The 21,577-nt window shown below is 39.0% G+C and overlaps 1 protein-coding gene across 3 annotated transcripts in view; it reads right to left on the reverse strand.

Moving 5' to 3' along the window:
* The window catches only part of adgrv1 (adhesion G protein-coupled receptor V1), a 95,673-nt gene extending 74,144 nt beyond the window's left edge, over nt 1-21,529 (reverse strand). For all 3 annotated transcript variants that reach the window (XM_020706017.2, XM_011479300.3, XM_020706016.2), the window contains exons 1-15: nt 20,834-21,529; nt 11,696-11,883; nt 10,357-10,506; nt 6,595-6,690; nt 6,296-6,400; nt 6,058-6,171; nt 5,508-5,738; nt 5,056-5,393; nt 4,697-4,967; nt 3,186-3,512; nt 2,550-2,726; nt 2,183-2,406; nt 1,088-1,214; nt 704-889; nt 367-544 (exon numbers count right to left, since the gene is read on the reverse strand). In XM_020706017.2, coding sequence (XP_020561676.1) covers nt 367-544; nt 704-889; nt 1,088-1,214; nt 2,183-2,406; nt 2,550-2,726; nt 3,186-3,512; nt 4,697-4,967; nt 5,056-5,393; nt 5,508-5,738; nt 6,058-6,171; nt 6,296-6,400; nt 6,595-6,690; nt 10,357-10,506; nt 11,696-11,881 — 2,710 coding nt within the window. In that variant the 5' untranslated portion in view covers nt 11,882-11,883; nt 20,834-21,529. The remainder of the gene's footprint in view (nt 1-366; nt 545-703; nt 890-1,087; nt 1,215-2,182; nt 2,407-2,549; nt 2,727-3,185; nt 3,513-4,696; nt 4,968-5,055; nt 5,394-5,507; nt 5,739-6,057; nt 6,172-6,295; nt 6,401-6,594; nt 6,691-10,356; nt 10,507-11,695; nt 11,884-20,833) is intronic.
* Between the last annotated feature and the right edge of the window lie 48 nt (nt 21,530-21,577).

A 21,577-nucleotide genomic window follows, 5' to 3' on the forward strand; every position in this document is an offset into this window, starting at 1 on the left:
TTTTCCGGAATCCGGTTTTTTTGGGAGTTTTTCCTTACCGCGAAGGGGGGTCTAAGGGCAGGGATGCCAGTATAGCTTAGTCAGTTTGTTAGTTCATTTTAGTATTTTTCTATTGAACTCTTTGTATTCGTGATCCTTTTGATTTCATGTTTTACTTCGAAGCCCATCGAGACGACTGTTGTTGTGATTTTGGGCTATACAAATAAAATTGAATTGAATTAAAGCACAAATGGAAAATAAGATGCTTTTTCTTTGTAATTGTTAACATTTAAGTCCTCTTGTGCACATTCTCACTACTGTTCGGTATGTTTGGGTGTCAATGAGATACCATTTGAAATTAAAAAGTATCACCGCTACTTCAAGCACCTTTATGCTTAATCTCCCCTTTACTCTCGTCGATGGTCTCCTTTAGTTCGGACGGGAATTCAACAACTCCAAAAGGGTCGTCATTTTTTCTCACAGTGATGTTGACCTCTCTGCGGTTGCCTAGACGACTTGGTGGCGTGCTATAGCTGCTGAGTATCACAGAGTACGTTTCATCCAGCTGCATGAGAACAGAGGCATGCAAAAAGTCAGGCACACACTTTTACAACAAAACAAAAAAAGTTTTCTTCATGATGCCTACTTATACAGCTCCTACATCAATTCATGGGACAATTATAAAATAGTTTAAAGTAAAACAAAAAGACTAAGGCACTCTTACCTCAGGCACACCATCAGGCCTCGCCACCAGAGCCACCACCACATCCTGCTCTCCAGGTTTAAACTCTAAAATGCCTGTAGCTCCATAGAATTCAGCGCTGCCAGAAGGTACAACAACATATCGCACCAGCTGCTTCAAAAGTTGTCCCTGAGTTCTGACGACGCGCAGCTCAACAGCCTCCCCCTCCTGGGTTTTGAAATGCACACACAATAAATGACTAAATAGGACAAGCCGTGTTTACATGCTCTAGCTAAATAACAAAAATGTGAGGCTTTCTGATATCTTCTGAACATACATGTAGCTTAAAGCTGCCAAAATACCGATCAACAAATGTACATCAAATATTGAAAAGGCAGAGCAAAAGTGCAGAAGAGTTGTACATACATTGATGATCCACGGGCCCCTGGAGAATGGGGAGAACTCAAAGACACCACCTGGGTCATCATTCTCAACTATGATCATCTCTCTGCTGGTAAAGCCAGCTTTCAAGATCTGATTATCCACATTACTCCTGGGAGACACAGTCACACATACAAAATGTTTTAAAAATAATGTTTATCCTGAAAGATGAATTATACAGAAGAAGCAAAAATAAAAGTTAATTGCAAGTTTTTTCTAATTCCATTGTTAAGCTTTTTGGGCTTAATTTTGTACAAACAGCAACACCAAATGGCAGTTTTTAATGAATATTAGGTCAAATGTGTAATAACTTGCTCCGCTTTCATTTATGCTCTTAATGCAATAATTGCCTTGTCTGACATTATTACCTCCACATGTTCACTTTTAATTGCAGTCAATTATAATTTCACCATTTAAGCAGCTCCACAAGAGTGTGTATGTGTGTGTATGCTGAGAAAACTGAAGCCAAGCATGCAAATACACAAAGAAGTGACATACAAAGACTCGAGTACTCCAATCACGGCCAAGGTGCTGAATGCATGCAAACAGGAAATTCTTTAAAAAGGCCACACAATCAAGTCTGGTTAATTGGAGTAAGAACACATAAACAAGATACTCCATTAACCCAAAAAATCTACTTTCTTTTGTGGATTTTTTTTTATCCATGTCAATGCAGATTTCCTTCTCTAATGCTGTGGCCATCGTCCCCATTTTGACCAACAACTCAAGTAGGTCCTGCTCTAAAACACAAAGAGCTGATTCAAGCCCCTCAAAAAACCCAGGTTCACTCCACTCTCCACTTACCCAAAATACACTATAAAGCGTGCAGTCTCCACCCTGCAGGGGAGGAGTGGACGGAAGAGAAAACCACTGTTCTCATAAAAGTATGTACAAACATACACATTTTACAAGTGAAAGATGAGAGCTGAAACCCCTCTGTTCACTTTCACCAAAATCATTTATGATTAGGGATCCATTGTAAGACAGTCTGTACTTCCCTGTACATGTGAACTGTTTTGTCAAAATTTCTTCTGCCAGGTTTAGACTGAATAATCTCATGTTTTTGTAACTGTTTCTTACCTATCTAGTGTAAGCAACATAGTCTCATTAACCTCCGGGATGTTGTCAGCCAACACAGTTAAATTGATGAAGGCATCACTTTGGCCTGAAAGGAAAACAACCGATCCATTGAATGGCGTCAGGTCACTCCGGGTGACATCTGCACGATTGGCTCCAGTTGGCTGAATACTCCAGAACACCAAAGCTTTCCCGTCGGTTCCATCACGCCGAAGATGGAGGCTAACCTGCACCGGACATCAGTAGAAAAAATCTCAACACTCCCAACTACATTTTTTCTAGACACATCATACAAATTGGTGGCTTAAAATAATTGCATTCAAGAACTAACGTTTTTAAGGCTGTTGTTAAAACTGGGCTTATTCCTTACCAGACTGCTATTTGTGTCCTCTGGCTCATAAAGCACAACTGTTGTGTTACTTATGAAGCCAATTTCTCCGTTAGCAATGTCAGGCGTGACAGTCAAAGTCAAATTTAAAGGTCCACCAAACCTTGGGCTGTTGGAAGGAATTAAGGGGCTGATGTCAACTAGCTCCAGGGATTCCAACTAAAAGAAAAAAAACGAAAAATAGTAAGAAATATTCTAAGAGGTAAATAAATTCACACATATTTAATTTTTATACATCTTCTAAGCAGAGAGGTTTCCAACTTAATTTGACTTTTTGTGCAAACGCGGTTAGGTATTTGAGTTGAAAGCATGATGTGGTTGTATAGAGTCTCAAGAAGGCCTTTCAAGTACAATTTGCTCACTTTTGGGGATTGCTGATGTTTGTTTGGACAGTTGAGAAAAACCCTCACAACCACGCCAGACCTCAGTGCCAGTGTCTAACGATTCACACATGCAAATGAGGTACTTGAAGTCTGGATTGCCTTAATTTAGCCACAAGAGCAAACAGAAAGTGACTGTCTCTTCTACCAAAATAATTTAGTTTTGATTGTATCAACATTTCTTTGCATCATGTGAGTAAAATAACAAACCAACCTTACTTGTTAACAGTTTTTTTACCTGTAAAAAGAAATGAGCTCCATTCTGCAGAAAGGCATCATTCCTGATAGGAAGTATCACATGGGCTGCCCGTTCATGGGAAAACACCACATTAATAGACCTGCTAACATTTAGAACCTGGTCCCGAGCCAGTTCTGGATTTACTGGACCAGCGGGAATGTAGAGGGCTGTAAGGGCCATAGACACTTCACCAAGCGTGCCACCATTTCTCACAAAATGTAAGGACAAGAATCGCCCCTCAGGCTGGCTCTGGATGCTCTGCTCTTTGGCTGGGTCAAACAGAAAACGGCCATAGACATCATCGCTGTCCTGGATGAAGAAAACCATCTAGAAAAGAGTGGGACAAATTAACAGATTACATGAGAGGCATACAATAGTTATTGTAATATTTTAAAAGCTGGGGTGTTGCTGTGATAGTATTTTACTCACACAAAGAAAAATAAGGAGGTGAAACAGTGACAGAAGAAATGAAATATGTGAAATCGGAGGTAGTAAAGTAAAGCCACAGGATAACTTTAGAGTGGCATCCTCTTTAATTAGCTCTGGTATGATTGGTGGAGATGTTTCCATGTTTGTCGGATGGTGGCTCTTTAATTTTTCACTGAAATCTGAATGTGTGAGGATCTTTGCTTTTTTTTTGGTTGTGTTTTTTTCCCCTTTGTTGTGTTTTTGTTAAGTTATGTTCTGTTTTCTCAAACAGCCCACCAGATTCAAGTCTCCAATTACTCAGCTGTTTTTTTTCAGTTAATTACTCCTCAGTTTTATTTAACCCCATGGTTTTCTGTATGCTACTGCCAGATCTGGTAGCTTTTACCACTTTTGGCATAACTTTTTTTAGAATTTTAAAATGTTTGCTTTTATAGTTTAGGTTTTGCTTTTTATAATCATCTCCCACCGAGCCTGGTTGTCTGTGTTTGGATTCTTTCATTCATTTCATGTTCTCTTCCATTCCTAAGAAAATGGGTCTGGTGCATGTCTGACACAACCCTAACAATAAATTAATAAAACTATTGATTCCAAATGTTAAGTCAGGTTTATTTTTTTGGATACATTTTTGATCAGAAACCTTGATTTAGAAAAAATGGTTCAAAGAACCCTATCGTACATACATAGTATACATACATACATGTAAGAATGGAAGCAGCCCTGTGAGTATTTATGGCGCCTTTTATGCCCTCAATATAAATCAGATTTACATCTGCTTCCCTTCTTTCACACTTTAAAGAAGCTTTGATACAGATAATGCAATAAAAAAACTGTCTCCCATTTTACCCACGCTTTAAAGAAGAGGCAGGGCGTGCCCGCTGTCACTGTTTTGTTTGGACCCAGCCACATTAAAAGAACACCCACAGAGCAGTTGCACATTAAGGGGTCAACCTATGGCGCTTGTGCAAAGTTTGCCATAGCAGCTTAAATATGGGAGACACATGTACAACACATGGAGGAATATCTGTGGCGCAGTCGCTTTGTTACTCACAAACACTCCAAATGAAATATTCTGCTTTACTGACCTGCATTGGTTCGTCGACCTCTGCATTTCCAGTTACAGTTTTGGGCAACAACTTGAAAACAAAGGCCTCTGCCTCTTCAGGCTGATCATCCTGCACTATACTCAGCGGAATCACAGCCGTCACCTGACCAGCAGCAAATTTCACTGTCCCCACCTCTGGAGACAAATCATCTGACACCGATGAGCCATTACTGGAGTTTCTGCTGATGGACCAGTTAGCAGACACAGCTCCATAGCTTCCTCCATTTCTCACAATGACAATACCATCAAATCTGAAAGAGTAATAATTCTGTATTTAATTTGTTGTTGCTTACCTCAACATGTTTGCATTTTTGCTGATGTCAATGTTAATAATGTAACCTTTGCGTCAGATCTTCATTGATCCTGAACGGCTGGATGAAACCGCTGCTGCTTATTGATAGAACACCATAAGGCTTGTCATTGGGCTCGATGGTTACCAGCACGGAATTGGGTGAAACTAAAACAGCATCTCCTCTGATAGTATCTTCCAGCAGAACCACATGGAAGGATTCTGCAATTTCTGGCACGGTATCATCACTAATGTTGAATAAGAGGCTAGTTTTAAAGACAAATGGAGGAAACCGAATTGTTCTGACTGGCTGTAAGTCCAGAAAATCCACAGTTGGAGTGGCACTGCCCAGTCCTTCACCACTCACAATCATGTAATCTATGGAGACCTAAAAGAAAAAAGTCCAAAACCCTTAGATAAATTTGTCATTATACATAATGATAAATTGAGTATTCTTGCTATTAAATGTCAAGGTAAACATGCAATGGACAGAGAGGGCTACCTCAGTTTCCACTGAACCGATGAGAGGCCCATCCACAGCCAGTCGACCACGGGTCACATTGAGTGCAATGACAGCCGCAGACTCTGGCACAGCCATTACAGAGTGGAGGAACCGAAGCGGGCTGTCATTTCGACGAATTCTCAGCTGGACACTGCTGGCATTGGGTTTAAGTAGGGCTCCTCCAGTTACACCCGTCAACCTTACTGAAAACACTTCATCATCCTCTGGGATCTACGGAACAGAAACCATGTACTGTTATAAAACAGTTTCAATTATGATTTTATACTGAATTTAAAATATGATAATAAAATAATATGTAAAACAAAATAGTTTGAAGTTTTCTTTTTGCACTTGTTTAGGATATTTGAAGTAGATTCACACGAGGAAAAACAAGTGCTGAACAAATCAATGTGCAGTTTAAACATTGATGTTTAGATGGGGTCTTCTAAGATTTCCCAAAGTCTTCTTCTAAACTTCTGCTGCTAATTCTATTGAAAACCAAAAGTATATGACACTATTAGCAAAAGGGATTTTCATAAAACCTGAGTACCTGATCATCTTGGATGAGAATATTGAATCGCGCTACAGCCTGTCCTACAGGTAAGGTGATGCTGCCTCTGTCTGGATTGACATCCTCAATAGCAGGATTGGGTCCATCAGCAATCTAGGATTATAAAATCAATCAAGGTGTTTTCCCAAATAATACAAATACGAAGAAAAAAAAACTGACAAAGAATGAACTTATTCTACTAACAGATATGAGAAATCAATGGAGTTTTATTTCTCACCTCAAAGTTGACAGTTACAGTCCCATAGGTTCCCTTTTCTCTGATCAGGGTGAAAGACACATTGTGGTTTTTTCCTCTGAATTCATCGACAGCAATCTCCTCCGTCTGAGAAGAAAACAAACTGAATGAGCGCCAGTCAAGTTTGTTTCAGCATTTCAATATTCTGACAAACTGCTTTCATTAAACTAACAAGAATCATCAACTTATGGTTTTCTTGCAGTATTTTCAGGCTTTTATCTAATAAAAAAGAAAATTAAGAACTAAAACAAAATCAACTTTAAATAGTTTTTTTGTCTTACTGAATTGAAAGCAATTATTCCAAAGGCATTGTCATTGGACAGGATGGTGATTGTTGCTTTGTTTGGTGTACCCAGTTCCACACCATTAGATGAACTCTAGAAAGAAAAGGTGTTTTAAATCATAAACAGTAGTATCACATATCCACAAAGCAATGTTTCTTGGTGTAGTTCTATCAGTAACTCTTAAAACTTACACCTGAGGCAGATTTTCTTTAAATAGGAAAAAAAGCTTATAATGGGATAAGAAAAATGGTCTTACCAGGATTTCTTATTTTAAAAAAAAGACATGTTTCATTTCAAGGGCCTATATCATGCCAAATATTATAATGTTCATTCCTCACAAAAACAACCCCGAAATGGTATTTTGATCCATTCACGCATTTCTGAGTATGGGGTATTTCTCTAAAAACCTGCGCTCTGAGCACCAGCCCCTCCCAATCTACGAAAATGAGCGAGTTCTCATAGTGTGACATACATACGTGGAGAACAGCCCCTTCCATGAAGAGTCTGCGCTTCTGGCTCCGCCCCCAGGCTAACACACACACCTACTTTCTCAGCGGAACGGCTATCGGCTAAAATGCTTTTATTTCACATGCGCAATATGAACATCCATCTTTGCAAAAGCTTGGATGTTGTTTGTTTTCGTGGGAGATGTGCAGACACGCTGCCGGCTCTAGGTTGACGTCCTGAAATGGCGGCAGCCCACAAGGAGCGAAAGGCGGTGCTTCAGAGATCAAGTCGTCTAACCTTCTGGGTAGGAAAATTAGCTATGAAAAAAACTAACATTTCATCTAAAAAATCGTTCTTGAATGTGCCAAAGGTGATATATTATCATATATATGGATATAGTTTACACTGAAAGGCTTAAGAAAAGCACAATATAGGCCCTTTAAACCAAGATTATTTTGCTATTATTTTTTTTGCAAGACAGAAATTAAGACAAATTTTTTTTAACAAGGGTCTTTTTACTTTCTTAAGATTCAGTTTGTGCAGTGTGTACTCATGTAAAAAGCCAAAGAGTATGCTATCTTTCCTTTAGTTGTACATTCCTGGTGTGCAACCCTGATGAGAGGGCACAAAGACAGGAAGCAGTAGTTTCAGGCTGGTTGGTTTGACAGGTTACATCTCTGCATGATGCCTCCTCAGTAAGTTTGCTGTGCTCTACCGTTTGGCACTAAAACCTGACAAAGTTTCAGCTTCCTTACAGTCACAGAAATTCAAAATACTAATTTTAAGAACTTTTTTCCCAAATTTAGGGGAAAAAAAGAGATTGTATTTGGAACAACTGCATCAGGTCTGTTTGATGACAACTATGTAAAAGAAAAAATAGGCTTCATCAATGTTTTGTGTTTCAACCAAACATTTATGCTCGTTTTGCAACATAAAACAATTTCACATAAAAAATAACCAGTTTTCGCACAAGTTCCCTGAAAAATTATAACGAATAAGTTGAGTTTTGGAAAAGGAAGTTCTATACCCCAAAATCCCTAAGTGTTCCTAAACATAATTTTGACAAAAACAAAAAAAGGGTTCTGATCCGTCTCTATTGAAAAAGAGCTTTTTGTCTACAGTGAAAGAGCCTTTCTTACGCTGAACCCAGTTGCAGGTCAATTCACGCAGAATCCATACGCTCTTGTGAAGTGAAACCATTAAAGGAACAAAATTATTTCTCACAAACACATCCTCCAGTGGATGTCCTGCTGTAAGCACCCGTCACTAGCTTAACAGAGAAACACAGCGTCAAAAGTCAGCTTTATTTTTCCACCTTTAGTGTGCGCAACATCAATAACTATTTTTTTGTCCACCAAACAAAATTGGAACAATATTTTCTACAGAAACAGATTTACTTGGCATAAATGATTAATGTTCCCACATCAAGGCGTTGTTTGTCACCAAAACTAAATCTATGACACCCCATTCTAGCTCACATTCATCCTCCAGACAGCTCTGCGGTAAGCCGATAGGATAACATTTGGCTTAAGCTTTGTCTTTGCTGTAGTGTAAACAAAGAGGCAAAGTGAGCCTCATCTTGTATGTCACTTTAGCAGCAGGCCGAATAAGGGCATTTACAACAGGATTGTAAATGCAGTCAAATATTTAAAAAATTGAAAAGCTGTTCTGAATGCCAGACTGCTTTCTGAAAGGCATATAGTTAACAGTGTTTCACAAAGCCCTTTATTTCAGGTTGTTTAATGAAGGGTGAGATGGGCTGACAGCAAGAAAAGACCTCCAGCTCATCAATCAAGCCTGACAGCTAAAAGCTGCATGAAACCATGGAGAATGTCTCTAGGTGTAAGGCATCCAACACTGGTAAATACTCTGACAGGGCTTTACAGGACGGACCATCTGAACCATTTTTCAAACTTAAAGCATTTGTTCAATGCACATTTTATCAAGAGAAAGGCAAAAAAACTGAAATAAAAAACATTTGTCATTTGTTTTGGGAAATTTGACAGAAGAAACAAAGAATCTATTAAAGGACAAGTCATTAGATGACTTGTGGCTGTAGTGATTGCAAAGTCTAAAAATGCAAGTGGGCTACATTCATTAAAATAGATGAGGGGTTCACCTGTTTTTATCACTTTAACTATCACTGTAAAAAAAAAAACAGTGACCAAGTCTTTCTACACTGCTTTAGGTTTTCCAAAAGTAATCAATAGTTTCTTAAAATATTCCAAATGTTCTAACTGATCCTGGAAAACTGCTCAATAAAGCAGTTTTTTTTTCGGAAAGATTTTGCATTTAAACATCACTATTTTCAAATAGAATGACTTAATAAAAAGGCAGCAGCCAGTACTACAGTACAAACACTAAAACAAGAAAGTACTAAATGATGTGTCCCCAAAAACTTCCATGTTTGTCTTTGCTTTCCTTATACCATTTGGCATCTGGCTCAAAACTGCATGGCTGGATAGCTCCAGTATGGCTCATTATTTTTGTTGCATCGCTAATGTTAGTTTGTGGGTGTGAGGGGCTGTAAGCTAGGTAGAGAGAGTGTAAACAGATGGATGACGAGAAATGGGGGCGGACTTATTTCGCGCCAACAGTCCGCAACTCAGAGGTGAATTTCTAATGAACAACTGCTGCTCTGTAGAAACTATGTCCAAGAAAATGACACAGGTTTTTTTGATTTTGGTTAAAAAACAAAAAACAAAAAAAAAAAAACCAGCATAATCAAAATGACAAGACCACTGAGAACGCTTTAAAAATAGATCAAAAGATGATTGGAGTGGGTCTTTAAGGGTAATGAGGGTAAAGGTGAAGAAATATAGAAACGAATGAATTTAAAAAGTAGAAATCTGCTACATCAAAACAGCTTAAACAGTAAACAAATTAAAAAAGAATAAACCTGATGCATGAAGTTAATGGGAACAATAAAGAAGAACAAGAGAATGGCTGTATAGCTGGTGAGGCTCTTCTCTTTTTATTCTTTTCTCATGGTGAGGGGGGTATCATAGATGCACATGCTATGGCTCTGTCCACACACACTCTGCAAGAGTCCCACAGAGCTTATACATCAAAGAGTCTGCAGCTTAGAGCCGCCCAGGGTTGAATGCATGACACCTCCGGTTCACATTGCTTAGTATGGGGCTGTGCTTTAATACAGGCAGAGGAATATGGAGAAATATTTAGCTCCTGGGAGAAAAAATGTAATGGTAGCAGGTGTAAACACATTAAATACCTGTGTGATTTTTAAAGATGAAAAAAAAACAAAGGTATACATGCACCCTCTAATAAATAAACTTGCAAACAAGTACTTACCTGTAGTCTAAGGTTAAAGGTAAATGTCTCATCGGCTTCAGGCAGGTCATCATCCCTCACAGCAATAAAGATTGTTTTCCTGGACTCGGTAGACAGCAGGAAGGCCGCAGCATTAATGGCTTCAAAGTCCCCGGTATCAACTCCTTCTAGCTGAAAAAAATAAAAAAATAAACAATAAACAGAAAAACCAAAGCCTTTGGTAAAATAATGTTTTTGTGTGCATTTTCTATTAAAATGTTTCCTACAGTACAAAAAATGGAGGCGTGAAAAAAAAGCGTGAGTGTCAGGACACTTTTTGTTTGGGCATCATGGATTTTGCCAACCCTGACCCCAGGGATGACAGGGACCCCAAGAACCTGTCTGTCACCACTAAAGGTGGCGTGTGGTGTCTGGCGCAGATGTCTGACATTGATAAAACAAGGAGCAGGAATTCATGCAGGGAGGTGAACCACCCATAGTCAGAGATGTGTGAACTCGCATTAGCACAGTTGCATAAATAGAAGAACTTGCCCGATCTGTCCAAGCAGCAAATATATTCTGCGTGAATTGACCTGAATATATTCATCAGAGCAAAAACATGTAAAACGGGATATGCTGTCTGAGATAAAAATTCTAATGCCTGTCGTGAAAACAAGTGTCAGATAATAAAAAAAAAAAAACATAACTTAGGACATGTTTTATTCTGGGCAAAACCAAATTACTGGCCTACACTATCAACTACAACATCAGCAAAAATGCATTTCTTTGTATTTAAAAAAAAATCGACTTTACTCCACTACAGCAAACAAAAATAGCTATTTATTTCATGTTTAGCCAATTTTTCTAATATTTGTCGCATTTTTATCAATTTTATGCCACAATTTACTGCAGACAACTGTGCTAAATGTTTTCTTTGAAAACATTGCTTTAAATGCTAGTAAACAGATTTATTATTTGCTAAAATTTGCTTAAAAATATGCTAAATATCTATTGTCCTCAAGGTTATATACAGTAAAACACATGAGGGGAAAAAGAAAATGTTATTGATTTAAATTTGAAAATACTTCAGTGGTCAAGCAGACAAGCAGAAGAAACAATATCCAACAAATCAAATGCTGCGAAACATTTTCTGGTTCGTGACTGCAGCCCAATCTTTTTGACCACATGACAGATTAGTAATTAGTACTTTAGGTAAAGTCGAATTATGTTCTTCACTGAGAACACTAGCATCTCAGAAATACATCAGAAGACTTTCTCTTAAACAGAGGTGAGGAATCCCTGACCCTAGCCATAACCCTCAATTGGCACAAACTGAAATTCAGGTGATTCATGAAGTGTCCCACTGACAACCTCCACTTACCAGAACCAAAGCTGTCACATTGACCGGATCTCCCACTCTCTCCACAACCAGGCGAACGACAGCTGTGCTGCTCTCGTTGACAACAAAGTCCGTCTGGCCGAGGAAGCGCAGCGTGGCTGACTCAGACTTAGTACCAGGGATGGACAGAGCCAGTATTAACCCAGCTAGCAGGAAGACAGAGAGCATTCCTACAGAAGAAAAAATGTAAAGGAAACCAATTAATGTCATCAACTTAGAGTAAAAAAAAGACAGTTTAACTTCTAAACTAAGGTAACTGCAAAACAACTGAAACAATTCTAACAACCCCAGTTACAAATGGAGTACTTATTTCATACTTACTATGTTGAAAATTACAAACACAAACTACAAACACTATCTATGTTCAATGGCGTTGGTACTTCTAATTTATTTATTGCATTTATTACTACTATTTGCACTAAAAGATCCAAACATTAGCATGTAAAAACACAAGGTTGATAGAGATAAAATCCTTTATGATTTAGCAGCTGCATTAAACTGCCAGATGATTGTGATATTTGCTGACTGGTAATGTACGAGCCAAGCTGGCTTGCAAACCTTCTGGTCTCTGTGGTTTGACTGATTTGCAGTGTTATTCCGCAAATCCAACATGTCTTCATGTCTTTGGGACTCTTAAAGCTGCCTGTTTTTAAGATGTTATATGTAAAAAATAATGAACAGGAATAAAAATCACTTTTGAGTCTGTCTGGTGTCTACTTTTCTCCTCCCTAAATCTATCTCGTTTGCATTCCTTGCCCCCTTTCTTCTTGTGCTTCCCTCTTAACTCTCAGCAAGAATAATCCTAAATCTGCATGAAGCCACTCAGACAGTTGTCATGGTTAATACAACAAAACAACACAGCATGACAAGCGAGGTGGAGCCAGCTTAAAGCTAAATTGGAACGATCCTGTCCTGCCTTTCCCTTCCCTGATTCCTTTTGCCAATCCATTCATAATCTGCCCCACACAGCCTGGCCAAAACAAGAACACAGAGATCATTCAGTGTATTTGTTCTTAATTACAGTTGTAAATGAATGCCAGCAACCCAAGTGGATGGATGAAGTCATGCTATGTTTTCAGACACAGAGTTAATTATTTTGGGAAAGTTGGGCATGTAAAATATCAATTTCTTTTCAAATGTTGTCATCAAAATATTAACTTTGGCATATTTTTTTGTATCATTGGGTGTTTAAATCATTCAGTTTGCTTCCTGGACAAAATACTCAAATTTTTGTACAAAAAGAGCCTGCATGCAGATTTTATGGACATTTCAGTAAAAAGAGCTCCTTGTATCTGAGTGAGAGACTGTGGTAGAAACTTGATGTTAAGGATCTGTGTGTTACACACGTGTGTTGCTAGTATTTGGTAAACTGGTGGAAAATCCATCAAAAAAGGATTTAGAGCAGCACTTGGTAAATGTGTTGCTGGACAAAGAGGGGCCTGGGGTAAAAAGAATCGTGCTTGCTCTGGAGATGAGGTGAAGGAACTCCAAATTTGTTTCTCAAAACACCATAAAGGAATAGATGTCGGTTTTTCATTTCAAGTCCTTCGAGGTTCACAACAACCTCCCCAAATAAGTTGCGCTGGGTAAAGCTGAACACAAAGTCTCTTTGGTTTTAAGTCAGTAAAATTGACATCAATTTGATCGCAGCAAGACCTAACTGGTTACAAAGTTGAACTGCAAGGGGTTGTCAAACATCACTTTTATCCTTTTTTACATTTTTTTTAATTCAAAACACACTTTAAAGCTTGTCAAACTTGTCAAGTTGATCGATGGTAGCAAGCATTCCGGTTTTTAAACTTTCAGCAACGCTATTCCTAAAAAAAGAGGGGGGTTGCTCCAATGACTAGGATGTTCATTTAGGTTGTTAGCAGATGCTGGGTGGTTGGCGCAAGTTTTTTTCATGAGTGTCGGGACACTTTTTGTTTGGGCATCATGGATTTTGCCAACCCTGACCCCAGGGATGACAGGGACCCCAAGAACCTGTCTGTCACCACTAAAGGTGGCGTGTGGTGTCTGGCGCAGATGTCTGACATTGATAAAACAAGGAGCAGGAATTTATGCAGGGAGGTGAACCACCCCATAGTCAGAGATGTGTGAACTCACATCAACACACTTGCATTAATTGGAAGAACTTGCCCAAACTGTCCAAGCAGCAACAAATTATAGGTGCCCATTCTTAAAACTCAATAAAAGTAAACAAAATGTTCATCAAAGCATTAACACAGAAACCAGAAGATGATGTCTGAGATGAGGAGTCTATGAGGCCTGTCATGAAAACAAGTGTCAGAAATATAATGTAAGATGTATTAGTATTCTGGACAAAATCACATCACATTACTGTATGAACTACAACGTCAGCAAAAAATACTTTTAAAAGTCATTGTCTACTCTAATCTATTTTTATCCATCTATTTATTTTCTAAACCTGCTGCATTCCAATTTTGGTCACGGGGATGTGGGAGCCTGCCCAGGTACGACTAGGGCGTGTTGGTGGGGTGCGCCCTAGAAAGATTGACTGTCCATTGCAGGGTCACACAGAACCAAACAACGAGACACGCACACATTCACACTGAATTTTAGAGAATTATAGAGTAGGATGAGCATATTTTTGGACCATGGGAGGAATCTAGAAATATCCGGAAGAATCAAACCCATGTACACCAGAAAAGCAAACGCCACACAGAACGGACCCTGTTGGGATTTGAAACAGGGCCTTCTTGCTGTGAGGTGAATGTGCTAACTATTATACTACAATGCAGCCCCAACTACCCTTAATCAATCAAATTACAAGCAATCATTTCAGCAGTGCTGGTACATTTGAAACAAAATATTGTTTTTCTTTAAAGGAGATTTTATTTAAATATACTTCACTTTCACTTTAAAGACACACTCTAATGAAAGTGTTTTTTTTGTGTTTTTAACATGTTCTTGTGGCATTTGGAACATATATAAAGAAAAATTAAATCAGAAATTGCATTTTCGAGTATTTATTCAAATAATTGGGAATCAGGAGCAGATAAAAAATGCCATTGGGAAAAATCCTGTAGCAGTGATGTAGAGGCTACAATCTACTTCATTCTGATTCATCTATTTGTAGACAAATAGATCCATGTACGTTTTTGTTTTCCTCGTCTGAGCTAACATCTTGCTCAAAACTGTATGGCTGGATAGTACCAATATTGTTGACTATTTTTGCTGCACCAGTAATGTTAGGTTGGGGTTATTAGGGGTTTTAATTTGGCGCCAGAGAATGTAAACAGAAGGATGTCGGGAAGCGGGAGTGGGATTACTCTGCTCCAATGTCCCGGCCACAACTCAGAGGTGCATTTCTAATGATCTACGGCGCTCTCCAGAAACTATACAAGGAAACTACACAATTTTTAAAATGTGAGCCAAAAATGGAACAACTATTATTTAGAAACCACTGGGAATGCTTTTACAATAGAACAAAGATGATCTATTGTTATCTTAGTGAAATATTGAAAATCCAGAACCATCTAAGATGTTTTTACAACCAAAATAGTGTTTTTACAACCAAATTAGACCCTACTACCAAAATATGAACAAAAATAAACAACTTCGAACACTGTGAACCATACACATTTACATGTAATTAAATCGAAATGGTCCCTCAGAACCTCATTTTTACCCTTTAAAATCACGTATTTAAAAAGAAAATTTCAATTAAACTGCCTTTAAACTTCAATTAAATGCCTTATAGTTTTAGATGACTTCACTCTGTTTTTGAACAATCAGCAGTTCTAGAGTTGTAGTTGTTATGTGCAAATGGGCTTTGTCCCAGTCAAAGGTCGAAAAAGCAACAGATCAAAATTAAAGTCCTTTTAAAAACAAGCATAATAGTTTGCTGTTTGGGAGTATCCTTTCAGAATAAAGTCTTTATCACAAACCAACAGAAATACACATTGTGTCCATTTGGTATTTTCTGTTTTGCTGCGATGTTTCCCCAAAGACTTTCTGGCAAATGCAAACATGAAGAGTATCAAGACCAATCACAGTGATCACACCGGTCCAGGTCCAAGGCTGCTTGACCCCTTTCACCTGTCACCCCATCCTAAAACAGCTAGCTGGTGTAAGGAGCCTGGTTGACTAAAACTGTTACATCAGATCCCTTGCAGACATACCACACACAGGGGCGCACTGATGCATTAGATATCCCTATCAGAAGTCCTGAAGAGGTGTCTGGTTGCAGGGCTGCTCTTGGGTCAGGGCTTGCCGCTGATACCTTCAGGGTTTCTCCTGACAGTGGCCTGTATCGTAATCTTTGGCATCAATTATTCACTGTGGTCCTGAAGGTTCAGAGTCATAAGATTGTAGTAGGTGTGACACTGCAGGATTCACTGGGTCCTTTACTGACTGCACTAAGTGTCTGACATGGCAGGTAATGGTGCTCCTACAGCTGTACTGTTTGACAGTGACAAGTTACAGAACAGACAAGTTCCATAACACAATGTTCCTACTTTCTGTCTCTCAGAACCAGTTTCTATTAAACCTTTTTGGAAACTTTTAAAGATTCAAGACACACCTTCAGAACCACAATCAAGGAATGTGTCTTTCTGGTTATTTCTCTTAGAATAGACTGCTTTACAAGCTTTAAAAGTGGAAAGTAATACTCTCACTTCCTTTTTGGTCCTGGGTTTGCAGGATTACAGTCTGCTGGGTTTTAATCAAGGGCTTTCCCATGCGGCATCCCTGCCCTCAGGCCTCGCTGGACCTGCGACGCCCATGGTGAAGGGTATGTGGTTATGTGTGGCTGTTTATCAAGTGTACAGACATTTACACACACTGGGATCTCCTACATGCCCGACACTGGTGGGCCTGGCGTGGGATCTCATTCATCAATCTTAAAGCTCCAATTGACGATGAGGAGTCACTCTTGCCATAAAAGGAAACTACTCTGTCATTAAAAATCAACTAGTATAAGAGTTTTCCTTATAAAAGTGCTCTGTCTCCTACCCCTCCGCAAAATAAAATAAAAAAATCACACTAAAAGTTAACTGCCGAAACAGGAAAAATAGTAACAGAGAAAAAGAAACACTGAAAGCAACACATAAAGGTAACAACTGTGTAGTAATTTTGAAAGATGAAATTTGTTTATTGAGGTCAAGGTTATAGTAAAATGAGTAAGTTTGGGTTTATCTTAAAGATACTGCATGTCTTTTCTCTAATAATAATGAATCCATAAAAATAAAATTAGATAAATAAATGTGGAAAATAAACAAACCAGGATCACCGTTGATATCTTTACCAGCCCAATCAGATATTAAAGGCTCCAGTTTTAGCCCATTTTGAAGCCACTTTTCATCATTGGACTACCGTGCTTTCCACATTATGTGATGCCACAAGCCCAGTATGTGTGTGTGTGGGTGTGTGTGTGTGTGTGGGTGTGTGTGTGTGTGTGTGTGTGTTTTAGGCTGAGAAACCACCCAGCAACCATTCTCAGCTTTGCATAGCCCATAATTGCAATTCACATTAAGTTCAGTCTCTAGTATTTTTAGACCATTGAACACACTTGCCATACAGGAAAAGCAGAGGTAAAGAAATTAAAAGGGTTAACAAGCAGGTAGAGCTAAAGCATACATCATTAAATCTGAGAAACCCTCATTACTCACTGAACTTATTTTGGATAACTCCATAATATTCATTTTAAAGGTAAAAACAAAACAGAAAAGTCAGCATTGGTCCTTAATGAAGATTTTTTTTCCTTTTAAATAAGGACGCTGGTATCCAGATTTTTTTGCTCAAACTTAGATGGCAAAATGAGTTGATGAATGAAATGCTCCCCAAAGAACAAAAATGCATAAGGTCAGCCCTCAGGCTATTGTCCGATAAAACTTTTCAAACCAGAGATTTCCCCTCTAGGGGCAAAAGGATGCCAATCAAGTGTGCATTTTGCTGAGAAAAAAGAAACAGAATGAAGGAGAGTTTTCATTAAGGCATTGTTCGTACGGCCGTGGTCGGCTGCTCTTAGCCTGAGGCCATAGCATCTTGCATTCCTTGCTAAAATGAAAAGGAAAGAATAAAGAAAAAAGAAAGACATTTTCACTGAGCAGGAACCAATGCAATTTAAAGTGTTTTCAAGTTTGAGCACAGGCTTACTGATTAGTCTGTATGACACACAGTGATGGACGCAGACAGAAAAACACTTGCAGGGGATTAAACAAGACTGCTCTCTGCATTGCCTGACAGACCAAAGGCATGGATTTGAAAGGGTATTGCTTCATTGCATGTAACTGGCTGGGTCCGGATGAAATGCTAATTGCGTTTAAAAAGAATTCCGAAAGCAATCGTGTTTTCAAAAGATAAGAAATTAGGTTTCACAATTCACTGCTCTGTGCAACTTTAGGCAGCAGACTTTTGTTCACTTTTGATACTTTGTATTCTTTTGGATTTGTAAAAAAATTATTTTATGTTCAATTAAACATAGTTTTGAATCCAAATGCTGCATCCTTTAACAGAATCGTAACCATTATATTCTTACACACAATACATATTAATTTGAATCTAACACTTATTCTTTGACAGGGTTTAAATCAGACTTTTTTGTTAAATAAAGATGCTAAACATGTGTATAGTGAACCCTGCTGCCTCTAAATAGAAAGGAATGTAAATGTGTGTGTATGAATTCATGCCCCCCTCTGTGTATGTATGTATGTATGATTATGAGAGCTGACAGCGAGGTCATGGCCAACGTTTCACTGCAGCCACCATTCAAGAATCCTCTCACTAAGAACAAGATGTGGCTGGTCATGCTGCAAAAGTAGGCCTCTGGATTGTTGGCCACAGCTGGAAAAACACCACAACTCCGTCTCTATCTGCTCCAAAGACAACATCTACACTTTTCTGTCTACCGAGCATGAGGTGTAAAATAATTTATGAAAACCTAAAATCAAATGGAATCATTTTCATGCCAGAACTATACAAGTCTGAAACTGTTTTCCACCATTTTCTAGCTCCCCACAACATCATGGATTGCTACTGCAGTAAGCACACAATGTGGCAATGGTAACCAGAGTTCCATCAGTGCACAGTATTAAATAAATTTCCTGCACTTTAATTAAATAAATCAGGTATTACAGTTTTGTTTCTTTCTTTTCTCTATATTTGAACCCTGTTTCTGGTTTATTGACCTTCTCCTGTAAATCCTAACTATGTGGTTCATTTATGGCAGCACAATTCTCTCCACAGTAAGAAAATATACCACAATCAAGCAGAAATACAATCTCATTTCATTAAAACCTAAAAAAGATGGTGCAGATTATCTTTTATTTTAAAATCACCATCAACGTATTTTTGCACATACTCCTGAACCATAAATCTGATCTCTTAGATTTTTTTGAAAACTACAGTTCAAACCAAACATGATAAATGTGCATAAACTTAAGATCATGTGCTTTTTTTAACATTGTAATGGGATGTTTGAAAACTACTTCAGCTTTGGTACATCTGCATATGAAGTGAGCGCCGTCTCAAGTGTTAAGTCAGCACCTGGACTTTGTACCATAGAGTAGGCTATTTTGTGTTCCTATGCAAAAAGTGAGAACCAAACCAGAAATAAAATGCGTTAAGGGCTCCCTTTGCTTTTCCATGTCAAATAAAAAGGTAAAGCACAAATTAGATTAATCTCAATGTCTTTCACATATGATTGTGAGTATCTAATAAAACTCAGCTGCAAACAGATCACAAATCTTTCTTGCTTTCTGCGAAAAATAAAGACCAGATTTGTCACTTTTCTCCTGACGACGATCCTGTGGCACACAGGTCAGTGAAAAGGGTGACAGAACAGCCTGTTGCAGAGCAGTTCCCTCATCTGCCCTACATACTGAGGATGCAAAGCCTTCTCATCAGTCTCCATTCTGCAACGTGCAACACTTCAGCACCTTCCATAGTGAGCTGGCTCCATTTATGGCACTACCCCCTTTTGTACTGGGCCTTCACAAGGAGGGGGTGAAGACAGAAGGGGAGAGACGCCGGCAGTAAAAAAGTTTCCGCCCAGTGAATCACATTCAGACCATCACACAGGCAAACGGGGGCTGACCCCTGCCAGGCAATGACATAAACACTAACAAAGGACCTGAGTTCGGAGTAAACGAAGATCTTTGTAGACGCAAAGCTGCAAAACCCCATGTGACGTGTGTGCTTTTCATGACAGGAGGAAGCCTGAGTAGAGGACAAAAAATAATTATGATTATTTATTTGATTTTTTTTTTTGGGGGGGGGGGTTACTAGAATGTTCAAGTTGGGGCAAAAGCTGGTATGGAGGCAGAGCAGGTGTACCAACTGAATGGATACAGAAGCTCTCTTCGTGGAGAGAAAGGATCTAACTCTGCTGAGGCACCACAGAGGAAGACACAAAAGAGATTTGAAAAGGACACACAGAAATGACATCATGTCAGCTCAGTATAAAGATCTACAGAACGTGTTTCATTATCAGATGAAAACAACAAGAGAAGAAGAAAAGTCTGCATGTCAAACTGCTGTATTTATGGAACCTGGAAATACACACGAAATATTCTATTGGCCCATCTGGTTTATTGAACAGTAGCAGCACATGTGCGCAGCTCAAAGTGTGCCAAGATTACTTATGGTCTGGGTAAGCCTATATAGATTAGTCAGCGGCGTCTTTATGAGTGGCTCCCAAGCTCTCCATGTGTGGCAGTTGTCTTATTTCAGTGGGAGACAGAAACACCCACACAAAGCGCCGTGATCACACTGGAGATCCTGAATGTAACCATGGAAGCGTTTGTCTCAGTCCTCAATGGGCTCTCCGGCTATTCATTTACTGATTGCGCTGAATCAATATTTAGGCTTTTCGATTTTATTACATGCTTTGAATTTGTTTTAGCGCAGTGCTAAGAAATAAGGAGTGGTCAATCACGTTCAATCGTTTTCTCTGATAGGAGCATGGCTCATTGTTTCTGTGATCCATTCTGTGATCAGGGTTACTTGTTGAGAGACAAAGCAATAACGTTTGTTACACCAAGTCGTATAATGTAATCCCTCTGAAAGTTTTGTTGCTTGACGCACGAGTCTCCCATAAAACGACAATGGAGGAGAAGATGGGAGCATCAAGAAAAAGATCCATAACTTAAATCTTACCTGACACCTTGCTTATCCTCTCAGCCCCAGATAATTTTTACAAGAACTTTGCTGCTGTGGGTAACATTGGGAAACGGTTCCAAAGTCGTCCGCTCCACCTGTGTTGATTCAAAGAGCGCGCAGTAATGACCGCATTGCTGTGCGTAAAAACCACCCACTCGTGGATCCAGACTTTACAACTTTTCCAGAAAACTATATAGTGTTAAGCCAAGTGTCATCCAACGACACTGGAGTGAATAAAAAAAGAAGACGAGCGGAGCTGTTCTCTGGTCTGGTTCAGACCCTGTTCCTACAACGCTGCGCTCTCGCAGCCATGCGATGCGGGACCTCCTGCTCCTCTAGTTAGAGCGCCTCTTACTATCCCAATGCAAAGATTAGTTTTCAGCTAGCCCCAGTCGCATGCTGGTCTCTCCGTCGCAGCATAATGAGACAAGATGTTTTAATCCAATTTGTCTCTCAAAGATGCGCAGCATGGTTCCCTGTGCGCAGGCGGACAGCGCCACACAATGGACAGAGCACGAGACGACCGCAAACTTCTACTTCTTTGAAAGCACGCGACAAAAGAAAACACGAAACCAGATTGAAATTATTAATAATATTGCAAGACTACGTGACACGGAGCGTATCTCATTTAACAAAAAAAAAAACTTATAAACAAACAAACCAAAATATTTGTTCATTTCAGATCTAGATTGAAATTTTATCTTGACCTTTGGCGCCACCCAGTGATAAACATTTGAATGA

Source organism: Oryzias latipes, chromosome 9, assembly GCF_002234675.1.
Source record: "Oryzias latipes chromosome 9, ASM223467v1".
Classification (NCBI taxonomy): domain Eukaryota; kingdom Metazoa; phylum Chordata; class Actinopteri; order Beloniformes; family Adrianichthyidae; genus Oryzias; species Oryzias latipes.